Genomic DNA, 18,426 nt, shown 5'->3' on the forward strand with positions numbered 1-18,426 from the left:
TCCTTGGATCCATCTTTTAGGGGTTTGTAATAGTAGCAATGGCTAATGATTTGTAGCAGGAACAGAACTGGTGCAAATTGTCTGCAGGCTCTTCATATTAGTGAAAGCAAAGCCTTAGACCTCTTTGCTACAGCAGATTTTTTCCCCTTCTCTCCTTGACATTGGGGATACGTCCTATTTGCTATCTCTGGGTATGCAATTAATCAGCTGGCTGGGGGAAGCCTGGAGCAGGGGCCTGGCACTGATGTACTCCATCATTTGGTCTAAGCTGTGCAACCTCTGCAATGAACTGGTGTTTGCCAACCTGAGAAGAATCAGCAAGTGATGCCAAAGCCCTCACATCCTTGAAATAAGGAGATGCTTGAAGAAGAGCAAATGCACTGTAAATACAAAGATCCCAGGAAAGGTTAAGAGGAAAATGGTCACTAGAGGCTCCACATGGATAAATGGAAATCCACTGGCTTTAGAGGAGCACCAAATTCCTTTAATCCTGAAGCATGTTGGAGGTTCAAGGAATGGATCCGTCTGCAAAAGGCAAAGTGTCAGCTTTGGAAATGTTTCTCTCCTTACATCACAGTCAGTAAATCCCAAAGGATTTCAGAAAGTTGTGTGTATGCTGAAACAGCCTTGGCTGCCACTGAAATACAGCCGCCTCTGGAGATGGAGCTCCGGGCTTTGTGGTCATCTGTCTTATAGGTACAGAACATGCTTGTTGTGGGGTGCGATAAGGAAAGCATCCTGTGTCATCTGGGGCTCTGCAGTGGCTTCCTTCCCTGCCTGCCCATCCTGTGGCAGGCTCTTTCCCACTCCAGTGGCTGCTGCCTGCTCTCAAATGCACAGTCCCTCAGCTGCATTATGCATTGCCATCTCTCAAATCTATGATTATAACTATAAATCCTAGCGGACTTCCCCCATTTGTTTTTTGCCTTTTTGTTTTTTCCTCAACTTAGGATTTTACACATTGTGTCTTCCTTCCTCATTCTTTTTGTTTGCCTGGAAATGGCACTTGGGGTTTGTGTGGTTATTTTTCTTGTATTCATACTCTCCACTGACTTAATTAAGTTCTTGCTTGTTTCCTGGTCCTGCCAAATTTATTGGTCCCCCTAGGGCTTCCCAGTGCTCTCCTCCTCAAAAAAGCAGCTGCTGCCAGTCACCTGAGACCATGAAAACTTACTTTCAAAACTCAACTTGACATTATTGAAACAAAAGATAGACAGGAAAATGATGTTCCTGAATTCAGCCAGGGTTTTTAGGCTGGTTTCTTAAGAAAATAAGATTTAGGAACTTAGACTGACCTTGTGTGAATGTGGGTAAGTATCTATTCAGTAGCTTGAATTTTATGGCAAACTGCAGTCCAGTTTGACAGAGAGGCTTTTCAGAGATGCAGAGAGCATTTGTTATGAATACCTTTGCTATGAGCAAAGCAGGGAAACAAGACGACATCCCACCACACCATGTACACACACGCAGAAACAGGATCTTGGTGGCTGGAATTGCCTGTTTTCTTGCTGGAAGATTCCTGACAACCCTAAGAGGCTCTTCCCTCATGGTCCCCATTTGCTTCCGTGTGCTTTTGATAGTGACATCCCTATCTGGATGATGGTGTCGGGTGCTCATGGGATGCCTCGAGTGAAAGGTGTCCCACCATGCCTTGCTGTTGTTCCATTTTTATCATTAGACCTTCACCTCCTTCCCTTTCTTTCTGCAAATCCCTGCCCTAATGAGATGGAGAGCCCTTCTTGTTCTGTCTTCCAGCCTGACCTGCTGGAGGCACATTTCCTTCTTTCAGAGCCACAATCATTTATTCCCTGCTGCAGCCCTGACCATACACCTCAGGAAGGTTAAATCAGTCGTTCCTCCTTCTCGCTGCTTTTTTCTCTTCATTTTTGATAGGCTTTTCAGCGGATTAAGTAGGATTTATCTGGTTACAAACACAGTATTTGAATTCACAGATCAGGACTTTTATTCATAGCTGTAGCGTGCCTCAAGTCTGTGGCTGTGGACACCTGTAGGAGTTTCTCTGTTGGCTTTAAAACACCTCAGTTTACTGCCTTGCTTTTGTACAAGAGGATGCCTTCAGGTGGCATTAACCAGCTCTGGACAGGATATTTCCATTTCAGACACCTTTCTTATCCTCCTTTGTGCTCTTCTGCTTCTGTCTTCATGCGAAGGGTGTTTGCTGGCTGCCTGGTAGTGAGATTTGTATTCAGAAAAGCAGGTGATCTTATCAGAAGAGCAGGACCTTGTCTCATTACTGGGTTTTCCTCCTGCATGTGAAGCAGAAGAGTGAGAGGAGAGATGAGAACTGTCCTGCAGATGCCTGCTTTCAGAATGGCTGCTGAAGTGTCCCCCCTCTTCCACCCCTTTTGGGATACAAACAGCCATCTCTGCTTCATGTAGGTGAGGGAAGAGGAGTCTGGCAGTGCTTTTACCTTCCTGGACAATATTTGCTTGGGGCACAAGGATGAGCTGCCAAATCCGAGGCGTTGCATCCCAGCACTGTGACAGCACAATTGCAGGCTCAGGGAGGACAGCAGAGAAGTGTGATGGCGTTCTCTATCTTCCTGGAAACTTGGAGAATGTTATTCTGATTTTATGTACACGAAGTGATTATTGAAGAGGAGAAAAGAGAGGTTGTTTCAAGCAATAGAAACTAAACCCCTCAGCTGTTTTTATCATGTTTCCCCTTCTCTCTCTCTCTTGAGTTCACTCTCTCTGGATAGCACAAATGAAAGGGAAGCTCCATTTAAATGCAGATTTCAAACGCTGGCCAAAAGCAATAAATAGCCCTCTGCTACAGTGATCAGGCAAACATTATCAAGTCTCTTTGTGAACGAGATTTTATGTTTTGAGATTTTCTTTTTCCTTGATGAGATCCTCTTTCCTCTCAGAGCAATAGCATATTGATGACTTTGTATTTTATTTTTAAGCAGCACTTCAGAGATTAGAATGGAAACACAATACCACCTGTTTCTCCACTGGAGCTATACTTGACAGCCCTGTAATGAGGAAGTCTCCAAATTTCTTATCTTTCCTGTATTGACATCCTGAAGGGTTGATATTGTGCTCAACAGAGGGGAAATGTGCAAAATAAGGCAATCCTGCAACCATATTTAATCAACTGACCTTCAAATGATCTGAAACCTTGTGATTTTGGGGCTGGTTTGGGGTTCATGAAGTCAGGAGCAGCTCCAGGTGGGTCTCTGATGATAAGAGATAGTGTGTGTGGTTGGGGAGCAGCAGGAAGGGGAGATATGGAGGTCTGAGGTGATTCCCCCATGGCCCAGGGCATCTCTTGAGGCTGGTGTCCCTGAGCTGGACATTGATGCTTGAAGAAGAGTATGTTTTCTGTTATGTCTTGGATCCGAAGGGTTCCTGGTTTTAAGACTGAGGGACTGATAAGCTCCAGTGGCAAGTGTTGGATCTTCTAGGTGTCTAAACCTGGTCGAACTGAGGTTCCAGCTCTTAATTTGAAAGTCCATTCACAGTGGGAACATAGGGGATTTGAGGACTGTGTTTACAGAATAAATCACAAGAGGTTCTAAGTGTGATCATCATCTGTCAGAGGAGACACCTGAGAAATATTGCATATAGCTCTATGTCTTTTTGACTTGGAGGCAGGTCACGAACAGAGAAATATCATGTTTACTAAGCCAGTGTTTTGCTAAATCTACATCTTCAAGAGATGACTTGAGATGGCACTTGTGTTTCCGAGTATGGCTTTACATCTCAATGGTATGATAAGCAGATGAGAAAATGTAGCAATACTTAATAAAGTTAACAGGAAAAGGTCAGCAGAACACTGTTGTAGCAGTGTATAAACCTCCCGGTGACATCTGTTCCCTGTTATTGTTAGAAAAATGCTACTTCATTAGATCTTGGTTGGATCTGGCGTTAAGTAGTGCCACGTAGTAAAGCTTGCAGTCGTATTAGGCTTGTCAGAGTGCATATGTTGTGAATCTGGCTGGTGGCGGGTAGCACTCTAGGGAGCCACATGGCTTGGGGGAATGGGAGAGCAGAGGCTTTCTGCTTTTTTAGCACTGGTTGAAACCCAGCTGTGGGTGGAAAGGATTACATTTCAGTGCTGTCTGCAAGGGGCTGGTGCACTTATTAGGATGAGTTGCTGTGTCTCATCCCAGCTCTGGGAAGACAGCTGTCTCCAGCACTGAAAACACACAAGCTGACAGCACTGCCTATCCCCCTGTTTGCCGATTTTGGTGTAAAGGAATAGGACTGGATTGTTTGGGCTGAGAAATCGATGTCCCTCTTCCTCCTGGAGAAGTTTCTCCAGGGTAAGAGGTGAAAAGGCAGGAGAGTTTGAGCATCTGTCTTTTGTACTGTGGCTGTGCTCAGCTTGAGTGGAGGATGACGTATAAGAAAGTTATTGAAATCTGTTTTTCTCAGAGGGCACTGTCGCGTCATCTTGCATTTCTTTGGCTGCCAGTAATAGCCTTTTTCTGGTTCTTACTGTTAAATCATTAACTTTGAGGGTTGCATTTGTAATATGTGTTTGATGGAAATTAGCAGTTCAAGTCACTTGTTGCTTGAATGTCGAGGAAGTGTAACCCACCTATTTTCAGCGCATATTCAGAGTGATAAACTCTTCTGCTTTGTGGGTTGTGTGTTAAGTGTAAGGAAAACCTGGGCATATGGAATAAAAGAAGAATTATTACTACATACAGGATGTTTATCTATGGCTGGAAAAGATGTTTACAGCCAGTTCTTCCCGAGAAAAGCTCAGCCTCTGCCAGTCCTTCCTGACTTCACTTGAAGCTGTTTGACTCTCAGTCCTTGGGAAATCCTAAGCAGCCCTGAATCAGGCATCACAGACTCAGGTGTTCCTGGCTCCCTCTGAAATACTTTTCTCATAATTCATAGAGAAGGCAGTCGAGATTGGAGACATTTATTATGATGGGGAAGATAGAAGTGATTTTTGAGGCCAACAAAGTTCAAAGACTTTGCTATAAGCCTTCAGGATTAAAGATTTACTTGATGCATCTTCCCATATTTAATAGACAGGAATAGATGAAAGGGAATTTCTATACAGATTTTCGTTCATACTTAATGATGCCACTATTAGATGAGCTTTGGCACAGTGTCCCGAGACATGAAGTTTTAAAACCAACCTTTTTTAAACATTCAATGACCTTTTTCATCTGCTAGCTTTAATAAATAAAGATTAGTTCAACCTCATTGCCTAGTCTGTTCTGGAGGCTCTTTGAATGGCTGGTAAAACGAACTAGTCTCCCAAAATGCAAGTGAACAAATTTTGCTGGTTTTCTATCAGAAGCCCTGCAGGGAGATAGGAAGCAGTAATATGGTTTGATTAGTGCCTGGCCTCTAGGAGCGCCACCACCACCTCCATCCTGGGATTCAGGCTGTTTGTCTGCATTCCTTTCTTCTCCAAAACCTACCACTTGTGAGCATTTCACCCTTCCTTATGTATTTGCTGCCAAGGTAGGAGGCAAAGTTCAAATTCAATCAGAGCATGGAAGAGGATTTGTTCGGGTTTGGTTGGTTTATTTGTAGGGAGGTTTTCAAGATTTACAACGAGAGTGGAAAATCCCACCCTGAATGGAGACAAAAAAATCTTTGTGCAAACATTTTTGCCTCCTTGGCCTGAGGAAACTATTTGAAATGCTTCGGTTTGGACTCTTTTATATTTAGAATGTATTTAACTATACATTAGTGGAAGTCAATTTATTTGAAAATGGACATTCGAAGACTATACTGGAAAACATTTTCCACTGTAGTGATTTTGAAGCTTTAAATGAGAAAATAATGAATCAAAGAATGCTGACATACACTCCCCCACCACTGATCTTTAATTTCGCTATGTCAGCACCTGGAATGTAAGCAGCATTTTGTGATGTTCATCGGACCCAGTACATTACCCTTTCCTGGAAACAGGGCTGTAGTGCAAAGTTTACACATATCAGGCAGTTCTGTGTATGAGGACTTGCTTCTCTGCCTGCAGCTGATGGGGAGTTGGGCAAGCTGCTTGCTGGGGCACTTTGGTCTCCCAGCTTCTTTGTCATTAAGAGCCATATTGATGCTTAGAAAACCTGTGATCCATGCCCGTGGCCTTAGAGGAGAGCACAACCTCTTTTCTTGCATAATGAGATTAACTGCCTTAGCTTTGCAGATAATGATGGTGCTTGTGTGTTAGTGGAGCAGAGGAGATGGCGTCACCTGAAGGACTGGGAATGTTCACCAAGACATCTGTGCATATCGTACAAGAAGTATGGCTGTGTGTTTCTTTATCAGTACTTCAGTTTAGCTCCCATAAAACTGGGAAAAAGTGGGAAGAGGAGGAGTTCTTGAGTGAGTACCATTGAGATACAAGTAACTCAGACTAGCTTGGACCACATCTGCTTCACCAGTGGATTTGGTATCTAGTTACCTTCCACAGCTGGAGTCAGGGCAGGATGAGGAAGCAGAGGTGCTCTGCAGCTTTGTAATGAGAGGAGGGGTCCCACTGGGATGAGCATAGCAAAGCTGAGAAAAGAGCCCTAAAATGCGATGCAAGTTGGTTGTTGACATTGGGCTATGCTTTGAGGTTTGGGGTGGTTCAAAGCAAGTCTCAGAGGCAGGAAAGCCAAAGTAACGGGACTCTGAACCTGGGACAGGTTTCTTCACTGGGCTGGGCTGTGTTGACGGCTCCTTATGTTGGTGGCAACAAGGATGATCAGTGCCCATGCACCTGGGGAGCAGTAAGTACCTTCAAGGCACAAACCAGCCCCCTGAGGAGCATGTTCTCAGTCCCATCTATAGCACACCACTGTGCTTCTCTAACAGTAGTCCCAGTTGGCTCTGTCTTCAAAATATGTGTATCCCTGGACTCTGCTCCCTGCCCTTGCTCTAGGGAGACAGGATACCTCCTGTTTATAGCTGATGTGCTTTACTTCAGCTTCCAGCTGATTCGTTTCACTCTGGATTTCCCTATCTAAAAGAAACCCCAAAACTGAACCTGCCACAGCACAATGGTGCGTTTCAAAGCTTCAGCAAAGCACCTAGCTGCTATAGTTAGTTCCCCATTTCTATGACACACAAACCAGCAGAGCCCCACTAATCTCTGCTTTCCTAACATTGTGCGGGCCATGATTTGGTGCTGAGCTGTGACTCCATCTACACCCGAACAGTTCTGAATGGCATCGCTCTCCTTGGAGTGATTTTGGGGAAGGGAAGATAAGCACTGGTTCCTTTCCAATACACACAACAAAAACCAGCGTTGCTCTTCCCCAGGTACAAGTGAATAGCTGCATTCTGGGAGGAGACCTCCTATTAGCAAGGATAAACCCACGGGGGTGCAGAAGTTGTGCCAGCTCATAATGAAACACTGTGATGAATGCTCGATTCCAATCTCATTTTGCCTTCCGTCAAGGAAATAAAAATAATACCCCACACTATCTCCTTGTGCCTAACACAGATTTGAGTGGGCAGGCCCAGGAGCTGAGTTCAAGAGTCAAGTGCTTTATGTTTGACAAATATTTGTCCCTTCCCACCCACTGCTGCCCACGTGCTTCCTGAAATATTCCAGCTATTAGCATCGTACGAACACGCTCTCAAACGAACAAACCAAGGCTATCTGGGGACGTTTTCCTTTTGTTGGAATGTGAGGCAACGCCTGGGTCTGGGCTGCTTGGGGCTGCATGGGTGGACGTCCCTTTTCAGAGCTCCCAAGGCTGCGCTGCAGTGGGTGTTAGGCACCACCAGGTCCCCAGCAGTGTAGGTGGATGTGTGGTGCTGCAGTGCACCAGCAGGTAACACAGCCACTGCTGCAGAGATTTCAACACCCACATGTCTGGCAAGACCTGGGAGGTGGGCGAAGCGGCGGGAAAGGCCGCACGAGGGAGGGAGGATGCGCTAACAATAGCCTAAGTACTGACGCGGCGGCTGCTTGCGTGGCACTGGAGATCCCAAAGGGGTGCTGGGAAGGGAATGGTGGGGACTGGGAGGTGTGTGGAGCTGAGCTGGGTCCCTGCCAAGCCTGATCTCTGCCGTTGCCTTTGCTCCCCCAGCTGCCATCCTGGATGACCCCATGGAGTGCAGCAGAGGGGAGAGGCTCTCCATCACGCTGGCCAAGAACCGCATCAACCGTGCGCCCGAGCGGGCGGGGAAAGCCAAAGTGGAGGTGGACATCTTTGAGCTGCTGCGAGACAGCGAGTATGAGACAGCGGAAACCAGTAAGTACCCTTCCATGGAGCTGGTCCTTCCCCAGTTCTGCTTTCTGCTGGCTCACAGGAGGTGCCTGGCACACTGCGCTTGCTGCAGAGGATAATTGTGCCATAGTCAAGAGAGACACATAGGGAAAAAGCACCTCTCTGCTCCTCTATAAGGACTTGAAGGATCAATGTGTGTTGATTGATCAACACATCAATCTCTGCAAAGTCCCAGACCTGCCCTGGCTGCCTGAGCACAGTCAGGTTTGGTGCAGGGGTTTGGTACACTCTGGATGTGGGTGCAGCATCCCCTTGGGAGCTGCATGGGACCATTAGCAGCACTCATGCTGAGCTCAGCACCAGCCACGTGTTTGGAAGGGCTGGCCCTGCCTGGGTGCATCCACTGTGGGATACAGTGGCACAATAACAGGAGGTTAGACTCGGAGGATGAATGCTGAGACCTGTTTTAGCATGGTGTTGTGAGGTGAGCCCTGGCATGGGCTGAGGATCTGGGTCTCAAGTAACTTTGCCACCATTCAGCTCAGTGGCTTGGGACAAATTATTTTCTTTAATGTGTGTGTCAATAAACAGAGGTAATGGTACAGGAGGCGATGTTCCTTTGTGAAGCACTTTATAGCATGCAAATAACAGACTCTGGGCAAGTTTAGTGCAATTAAGTTCTTTTTAAAACCCCACAGAATGCTGTGTGTCAGCAAACACGAGAGCTCTTTCAGTGCTTTAGATTGGCAGTGGATTTGTTTACACAAAGGGAAGTTTTCAAGTGATGTTTAAAATCATGTGGATTAAAAAGAGCTGGTTTTCAAAGAGCAGTGTACTTCCCATATTGCTTTCCTCTTAATGCAAATGGGTCTCTGCTATAGTTGTTCCTCTCCATGGCCAACATGCCAGCTCTATGCTGATGAATAAAAAGAGAAATTGGTGGTCAGTGTCCCTCAGACCTCTCAGGAGACAGAGTGAAAGAAACAAAAAAGGTCTATAATAGTTTCTTCCTGTAAGAGGGAAAATGCTTTGGAACAGGACATTGTCCCTTTAGAACCATTTTTAAGATGACCTTTAGAGTTCAATGGAGGACTATAATTTTTTATTACAAGTTAGCTTGAAAAAGCTGGAGAAATTGTTTTAAATACTAGGGATTTTTAGACTCGTTTCGTAATGGTTCCCTGTTCCAAGCCTTTGTTATCTGCAGGGTATCCCCCAAAGGTATAGCAGTGTGTTATGGTCTAGAGCAAACTGGTGTTTCCACACAGCTTTGGTGTTCTGTACAGGACTGAGCATCCCTGTGCCTGGGAGGCCCCATGGAGCGCATACCAAGCACTGCTCAGGAGCAGGTCTCTGGGTATGTGGCAGAACGGGCTCGATAGGCCTGTGAGATCAGCAGATTGCTCCTTCATTTCCTGAATTAGTGTTTGCATTATTTATAGAAGTGTTCAGTTAATAAAAGTGCATTTCAGCAAGTACCTGTAGGTCTATTTTTAGAGCCTGTCACCCATGAGGCAGTCTAGATTAAGATCATCACATGCAGCATCACGGGGACTGTTCAAAACAGCAGTTCTCCATCTTTTGGAGCTCTCATCCCTTTTACCAACTTCTTGGTCTTTCCCATCTGTTCAGGATTGTACACACCCTGCTTTACCCTCGTGTGGCAGAACCATAGGGTGAATCCAGTCTTACCGGCCAGACCATGCAGAAGGGATGGGGACTGCCTGGGTTTCCATTTCTCAAGCAGAGGAATATTAATTTGCTGAGAATGAAGTATTAGGCAAGAAATTGTTGATTTCAGCAAACGTGGTCTTTGGGGAGAATGTGGAAATGGGATAAGTGAGGAAGAGGCAATCTTCTATTTTGAATTTTCACCTCAGGGTGATTTTCTTTGTTTTCTTTACTTGAACTTGTAAAGTGTAAAAGGTAGAAATTGGAGCAAACTGATTTGATTTTGGTCAAGTAAATATTCACACAATTTTGCAGTATGTTATTTGCCTTTTCTTCACAGAGAAAAGTATCTTAGAGCATTTTGTATGAAAGAAGAAATCCGGATTCTGCATGGCTTTTCTAGTAATGTTATTGAAGTTATTCTTGATTTATAGTGGTAGCGGAGGAGAATCAGATACTTTAACTTAAATTTCAAGGCTTTCATGGCTTTCAAATGTCTGACTTCTCAGCTTTAATACAGCGCTGATATTTGTCATCACACGTAATATTAATAAAAGCAGTTTAGATGTTTTAACCTATGACTGCAAAGCTGTTATACATCTGTTTAATACTGATCTCAAATTTCACACCCTGTGAATCACCCTTAAATATCACAGCTAGCATGCTTAGCCGACTGATGTAGGAATGTTGCAATTCCTCCCCATCAGTGACATTCATGTGCAACTAGTGCTTCAAGAGAAAAGAATTCTTGAGAGTTAGTTGTTATTTTCTTGTTGAGGTATTATCTATCTTTTTTCCTCCTGACTGACTCAGGCATCTTCCTGTTAGGGGCCCATAAAATCACAATTTGGATAGCAGGTAAAATATGAGTCAGTCTGAATCACACCCAAGCATGGTTTGCTGTTTCTGCTTTGTATATGAATGGAGACAAACACTGACTGTTCCTGTATGCAACATCTGTAAAGTCCTGTGTTTTGAAATGATTTTGCAGTGAAAGGTTATGGATAGAGGGTTTTTTGCTGTTGCAAGTGAAGCCTGTTCTCTCTTTGTGTTTGATGTTTCTACTCCTTTTATGGAGATCCAAAATGACTTGTTTAATCATGTCTATATCTGAAACACCTCATTCCTTTTGATGTCCAGGGAAGGACAGATTTTCTACTTGTCACCCTGTCCCCTATCATTTCATCAGTCTTTTAAGCATCTTTTTGATGTTAATCCAGACATCTCAGGGCAGGTCAGCAGTCAGAGTGAGCAGGCAACTAGAGGATTTTAAACTTTTATTTATTCACACTAATACTTCAAAGTGCCCGATACATCCTTACGGTGGGTAACATTGCCTCAAATGCGCTATTAACTGTCCCACCATCTTTGTGATCCTGTTGGATTTCATGTTTAAGCCTGCTTTGGTTGTGGGTTCCTGTTAAGAAGCATAGAGGGTGCTGCACAGAGCAGTCTTGGAGCCATGGCGCAAGATGCACTCCATATAACCCCGTCTGTTTATGCACTTGATGTTTTCTGTATGAGAATCCCGTCCTGACCAGTCCTGTCATTCAAGATCCTCTGATATGTTTGGCAATCATGGAAATATTGAGGTAATTGCATACCTTCCCTGGTAATTTATTTTCAATTAGAGGCAGGAATCTTCTTTGCATGCTGTTTGAAACCCTTGTATCAGGTGTCTGTATGCAGTGAAAGAGATGCTGTGTTCTGCACTGTCGGTGGATGCTCTCACCTGAGCACTTTCAGCCATGATTTGAACAGGCAGAGTTCATGGAAATGCTTGCCAAATGCCCTGGCACCCCAGGAGGTGAAAGGCACTATCCAACCATGACAAAGTGGATGTACGTGCATGTATAATGTGATAGCTACTCATTAGTTGTGCCTTTTCATGTTCAAAAGTAAGCACGTGTTTCCATTTGCCATTAGAGGGTTTTAGTATGATGTCACTTCAATGTCCAGTATTTCTTGAGGTGTTGAATTCTAAAAACCATAAAAATGGGACACAATCTTGGGCAGGGGTATCTGGCTGTGCAGCAATCGAAAGTGCTTCCTGTGCAGTATATGTACACATGCATTGAAGTATGAAGAGACTTGAGGGGCTACACCAGTATCTTATGGTTATGCACGGTTATCGTCCAGGCAGTTATTGGGGGTGAATTTTTGGTACAGGGCCAACAGTTCTACATCCCTCAAGTGCTTGTCTGAATCCACAGATGCCTCTGACTGCCTCAACCTCTAGGTTGAGCCTTTTCTCCCTGTGGAGACTAACAGCAACAGGTAGCGTCCTAAAATAGGAAATGTGCTTTGATTACAAAAGCAGCTTTCCAAACACGGTCAAAACCTTTGCCTAGGGCACCTCCACTTTGTTTCCATTCATTTCCCTTAATTTTGCTGGATGTTTCACCCTGGGAGTGGTAAGCCAGGTCTTTTTCTTCTGACAGTTGTTACAATTCTGTTGCTATGACTACTTAACTCACTTTTAGTTCTCAATACCAGAGATGAGAAGAAAAGCACTCACCAAACTTTTCCCTGCATGCACAACAAAATTCCCCTCAGGACTTTCACCCTAATGACCTGTGGATAAGAGGACTTGGAACGGCTTCTTTCCTCCTAGGTGCTGAATTGCAGAGCACCCAAAGGGCCTACTTGGAGCTGAGAGAGACTAATGAGTGCCACTGAGATAGCAGGCAGGGGTTTCAAATTGCTGGTGCTCTTGTTTAAAAGGATCTTCTGAAGAGGTATAAGTGCCTGTAAATTTTTAAGCAGAGAGGAAAAGCAAGTACTGGATCCTTTGAAGATGCTGCAGAAATATATTTCTCGTTCTGTAGCAGGCTGACGTGGTGGAGGGGCATGGAAGGAAGGAAAACCCAAGAGAAGACGTTTGCATATCACTGGCGCTTTCTGTAAGAAGTCGGAGCAATCAGTATGTACAGGGACCTAGCAGTATGTGGAGTTTAGCCTTCAAGAGGCTCGGAAAGAACTAAAACCACTTCCCCAAAGTGACAAAGTCTTCAGCTTTTGGCATCATATTCCAGCCACGAGGCTATGGAGACTTGTGTAGTCTAAAGCCAGAGACGACCACCTTCATTAGCTGATCTTCTGCAGAAGATGGACTGTAGATGTTCACATGCTGAACACAACACTCAGCCCCAAGCATAGCATAGGCTCTTGTTTCATACCCAGTATTGATTTAAAGACTTGAAGTTGATAGAGAACCTGCTCTGATCTGTAGCACAGCAGTTCTGATGATGAATTCCCTTCGCTACAAAAAGTACATCCTGGTTTGAATTGGTCTAGCTCCTTTTTCCAGCCACTGAATCTAGATAACTTTCCACAACCACCAGAAAAGCTTGTCTTGTATGTAAGCCAGGGAACTGCAGTGAGGATGGCGCTCTGAAACAGACTGGTCATTTGATACTGAAGAGGCACTATCTTTTAAACCTCAGCTTTGTGATACAGTGGTTTAGTTTTTACATAGGAAAATGCTGTGAGCTTGCTTTTGCCAGAACTGATAAGTAGTTGTGGTGCCTCTTTTCTCCCTGGTGGTATCCCTTGTCTTCATTTGATGCCGGTTGAGCAAATGTGGCTTTGTCTGGGGAGGAAGGAGCTGAGTGCGTGGGGATGCTGAGGCAGGTCTGGTATCTCAGAATAGGCTGTGGCCAGCACATGTTCAGACGAGCCTTTTGGAGCCCGGGGATTCAGGCGGAGGGGCTCTCGCCTTCTGTTCGGGAGGCTTTGCCTGCACAAGCTGCTGCAGGAATGTTTCTGAGTGTCGTGGTTGATTGGGATGGCAGCGGGGAGGTGACACCAGCTGGGCTAGTCCTTGGAGTGCCATTTGGCTAAATTTGTGCTGTGAATTAAAAGGACAAAAGGTTGCAGTTTAACCCGGGAAGCTTATGGGGAGAGATTTAACTTCTTCATTTTGTCAGAGTCATTTTATTGTTCTGCTAACCTTGGTGGCATTGAGACAGGAGATTAAATACTGCCGGGAAAAAAACACAAATGAAAAACAGTAATGTGATCCTTCTTATTACCACTGAGCTCTGCAGAGGGTGAGGGAAGGAATTCATACAAGTTTGTTTGCTGCTAGATGATGCTTTAAAGCCAGGCGACTGCTGTGCTTTGCATCTTCCATAAACTTTAGTTACTGTTTTCTCTTGGAGAATAGCAGATGGGGCCAAAAAGGGGTGTTAGAAGAACAAACCCCAGTTCTGACTCAGAGAAGAGATACTGGGGCTTTGGGGAGAGTTCAGGTGGGATTTAGAAAGGCTGGGAAAAGATGGAGAAGAGGGTGTCACAGACAGGGTGGCAGTGCTTCAGAGGGAATAGTAGGATTTCAGGGGGGTGTAAATAGCAGGGAGTATGTTTTGTGGAGGAGATGATACCGTATCCTTAGTAAGGTGCAGCAGGTACTGTAAGCATGGAAATTGAGAATGAAATCTAATGCATGTTTGCTCTCTCTGGTACCCACAGTGTGCCAGATTCTCCCCAAAGGAGTGGTAGGCGTCCTGGGACCTTCCTCAAGCCCAGCCTCAAGCTCTATTATCAGCAATATCTGTGGGGAGAAAGAGGTAAGTGGAAGAGTTGCACGCTGGAGTAAGTCTGTGCCATTATGCTGACTGACTTGACCCCCGTGCCCAGTGGAGGTAATGCAGGAGCCCTGGCTCCTTCCTCCCAGTGTTTCACAGCAGCCTGGGGTGAGAGTAGAGTCACCCACCGTGGGTAAGGGACACTGCAGAGATCCTGACCCATTCCCTAGCCCCGTGTTCTTCAAACTGAAGATGCTCTCGGTGGGCTCTGATCGCAGCAATGCTTCCTGCTGGCTGCTGCCTGGTCCTCAGATTCCCTGAGAACACAGCATTTTGCTGGTGATTTAGTAAGTATGGATGAGGTTTTTAATTTACCACTATACTGAGCAGCAATGCCATCTGTACAGATCCCATGCAGAAAGACTTTCTGCAGCCTTGAAAGGTTTCATTTGAGACTCTGGTGCCTATGCCAAGCCCCAGCCAGAGCTGCACAGCTTGCTGCAGCTTCCAGCTCTGCCTGCCCCTGCCTTCTCCCTTGCCTGGGTCTGCCTCTTGCAGTTCTTGTTCTGTCATTTCTGTATATGCACACATCCCCTTTCCACCCTTCTCCAGCTAATGTCCACCTGCCTCATCATCCCAGAGCATTCTGTCCTCATGTCCCAGCTACAAGGCAGAGTAGGGACATTGCCTCTGCTAGACAGGGGTAGCAAGGTACATCCCTATGACATTCCAGGTCATCCTTGGCAAAGATGACTTGCTATAATCACCTTATCTGCTATATCATACTTCTCATGATCTGCCATAGTCTCTAATGATCTGAGCTGACCCCTTGGTTCATCGCCCCTTCTCCTAAGTCGTATGTTCTTGCAGCACCTTCCTTTTGCATTTCCTCTCTCTTTTCTGCTTCCCTTGTTTTCATCTATATCTCTATTTGCTTCAGCTTCCCTTACATGCCACACCATGCAAACCACATGGGCTGCGAAAACCAAAGCTTGCCCTGGCAGATGCATATCTAGGCCCAAGTTCCTGGATGTGACCTGACTGTGCGCATACTTGGAAAGCTGCACCCCTTCCAGTTTGCTGCTATTCCATCAATGCAAACCCTTTTTATCTGTGTCCAGACTATGTGCCTGATTTAATATTTTATAAGCCATGAACCATCCTACACTCATCTGGCTTTGCTCACGGGAAAAGAAATTGAGTTCTCTTCACATGGTTCATCCCTTTAAAGCCAGATAACATCTCTCAGCCTTTTAGTGGCCTCCCTCTGGAGCACAGGAGGGAGTGCCTGGAACTGAGCACTGTAAATAATTTGCATTCACAAATGACTGCTGTTCTTTGTTCCCTGAGAATCAGAGGTGCTGAAGAGGAGGAAGAGATCTTTTAGACGTAGTGCTTTTGGCTGCAGCAGGATGGGTCTCTTGAGAGCATTTTGTAGTGCTTTTTCCAGCTAAACGTCCCAGACGTGAGCCATCCCAGGTAAAGGCAACTCTGCAGTAACAGATTGCAAGTGTTTTTCCCCTGAAATCCATATTCAATCTGAGTCTCTGATCTAAGTCTCTTCATTTATTTTTTCTTTCCAGCAATGAAAAGTGAGTGCTAGTGCACTTCTAAAGTATTTGATTCTCAAGCTTGATCTCAGCTGCCCTCCTAGAGATGTAAAACCTGCAGTAACTCCCTGTGATTTATATCACAGTAGCTTCAGTTGGTGCTGCTGTGTTAAATGGGATATAGCAACCCAGCCAGAGCCATTATACTTACAGCCATCCATCAAGTAATGGAAAGTGTCCTCATTTTACCACCGAGGCCCCAAATGGTGGAGTGACTGGCCTGATGTTCACCAGGAGCCTGTGGTATGGCTAGGGATGAATTGTGTCTCCTGTGTTAGCTCTCTAGTGCCTTTTGGCCCCAAGATGTCTTTCCCTCCTGTCCAGAAAGGGGTGTTGCACTGGGGCAGAGCTCTTGGAAAGGAGAGGAGGGCTCAGGGACTGAAGGTGAGGTCTGAAACCTGGCCATGGATGCTTGCAGAAGTTGCCAAGGTGCTGGCTGCCTGCACCTCTCTTCCCTGGTAGTGGTTGTTGCTGGAAGTCTCAGGCTCCATCTGGCTCCCAAGAACAGTGTTCTTGTACTGGAACTGCCCTGTCTGCTCTGGTTAAAGGAATTTGCCTTTTGCTTACAGTTTTCTTCTCTCCCTGTTAACGGAATCTGGGATGAGGTCTGCAGACTGAAATTAAGGCAGATAGTAGCTTATTACTCTTTAACTTTCCTATTGCTAACCAAACAGCTTATGCTGTCAATAAAGCAGCTATCACGAAGTACTAATAGCCTTTCCCTTGAGGAGAGGGATGGGAGGCATAGGACAATAGCTTCTGGGAGGACTAATAATGGAGGAAAAGAGGACTTGACTCTCCTGTAATGAAGCCGAAGCAGATGTTTCCCTTTCTCTGTCTTCTATTTCTTCCAAAGAATTCACTAGCAAAAGGAAAACAATATTCCTTTTCCTTATTTGGCTGAACCCCCAGTGTCTGAGCTTGGTCTGTCTGCCCACCTTCTATGTAAAGCTGTGAGGTGTACAGCAGAGCTGCCTTGGAGGGAGCCCTGAGGCTGTTCCCTGCTCCCCTTCCCCAAATTCCCTGGGTATCCCACTCCCAGCTCCTGCTCTGCTGTATTAATGACAAACACAACACTATTAGGACTTGTGGTTAAGTCCCATTGGAGCTTGCCCACCGTATGGCCACCAGTTACCTCTCTGCTGATCAAAACAGTCCAAAGCTTCTGGCTGCTGCATCTGTTCCTCTCCCTCCTGAGCCTTGCCAGTGCAGGGTCATCTTGTTCTTCCCTTCATCTCTCCTAATTACCTGATGACACATCGGTACTGAAGGCAGAGGTGGATTTGCAGCACTTCATCTATCTAGCACACAGCAAAGGTCTGGGGGTTTCCAGCATGGGCTGTGTAACTCCCTGCCTGCAAAGCTTCCTCTGAATTTACCCAGGCAACAAGCCCAAAATGAAGTGGGGGCCCAGCTACAATTAGTACCCAAGCTAATTAGGTTGAACTCATCCGGTATGGTTTCCTGCGCTGTAATCACAGCTCCCATTGCCTTTCTCTGAGTGGCTCAGCAAGACTTTTCCTGATCCACTCCTTCCCGTGGCTTCTTGTTGCTGTGATAATTATTTTCCTCTGCTATTGCACAAATCCCACCCTCCTCTCTTCACTCTGGTGATGCTTCTGCAGTTTTATTGGGATATTTCACTTTCTGCCCGCTGTGCCTTTCACACCAAAGGTCCTTTTTGGGTAGATTTACTTGATTTTATTTCTTTTTCCTCTGTAATTATGTTTTCTTCCCCCTCCTCTCCATTTAGGTTCCTCACTTCAAAGTGGCACCAGAGGAGTTCCTGAAGCTGCAGCTCCAGCGGTTCACCACCCTCAACCTCCATCCCAGCAACACCGATATCAGCGTGGCCGTGGCAGGAATCCTGAATTTCTTTAACTGCACTACTGCCTGCCTCATCTGTGCCAAAGCTGAATGTAAGTCATTGCCAGGCTGGGTTCGGCTGCCCTTCTGCTCCCAGCGTGTTCTGTTCTATCTCCTTCTGCATGTCTGGTGCCTGCTGGAGCAGGTCCCACAGGCAGCGTGTGTGAGCATCCCAGGGTGTTTGTCTCGCCTGGTTGCGGTGGCAGGGTCTCTTCTGTTCGCAGCAGGTCAGCACTCAATGGGAGCAGCCTGAAACAGCGGTGCCCTGCGGGGCACGTTTCCCACCTGGTTGCCCCATGGAGGTGTTTGTGAGAGGAGGAAAGGGGATGGGGAGAGACTTGCCTGCCTTCTGTTTGACAATCTGAAGGGTGTTTTGCTTGCACAGATGGGTTTATATGCAAAAAAAGTAAAAGGCTTAGGCTTGTTTCTGGAGATTATTTTAGGCAAGTAAAGCTTTTTGAAATATGCCTTTCCCAAACCCACATGCCATTTGTAGCCTAAAAGCAGGACTTGATTGATAGTCAGTACACTGCATACCCTCTCGGGCTCTGCAGCCATACATCTGCTGGTAATTGTGCATCTGGATGC

At 45.7% G+C, this 18,426-nt stretch overlaps 1 protein-coding gene across 4 annotated transcripts in view; it reads left to right on the forward strand.

The window, feature by feature from the left end:
- Nucleotides 1–18,426, forward strand: part of GRIK4 (glutamate ionotropic receptor kainate type subunit 4) — a 184,051-nt gene that overhangs the window by 105,469 nt on the left and 60,156 nt on the right. For 3 of the 4 annotated variants that reach the window (XR_003994261.1, XM_030505324.1, XM_030505323.1), the window contains exons 3-5: nt 8,022–8,186; nt 14,307–14,404; nt 17,726–17,891. Coding sequence is in view for 3 of the 4 variants with exons in the window: in XM_030505324.1 (XP_030361184.1) it covers nt 8,022–8,186; nt 14,307–14,404; nt 17,726–17,891 (429 nt within the window). In the remaining variant the exon portion in view is untranslated. Of the gene's footprint in view, nt 1–8,021; nt 8,187–14,306; nt 14,405–17,725; nt 17,892–18,426 lie in introns of those variants that run through there. The other variant, XM_030505325.1, reaches the window with a different exon arrangement.

This window comes from Strigops habroptila, chromosome 17 (assembly GCF_004027225.2).
Source record: "Strigops habroptila isolate Jane chromosome 17, bStrHab1.2.pri, whole genome shotgun sequence".
NCBI classification, from domain to species: Eukaryota; Metazoa; Chordata; class Aves; order Psittaciformes; family Psittacidae; genus Strigops; species Strigops habroptila.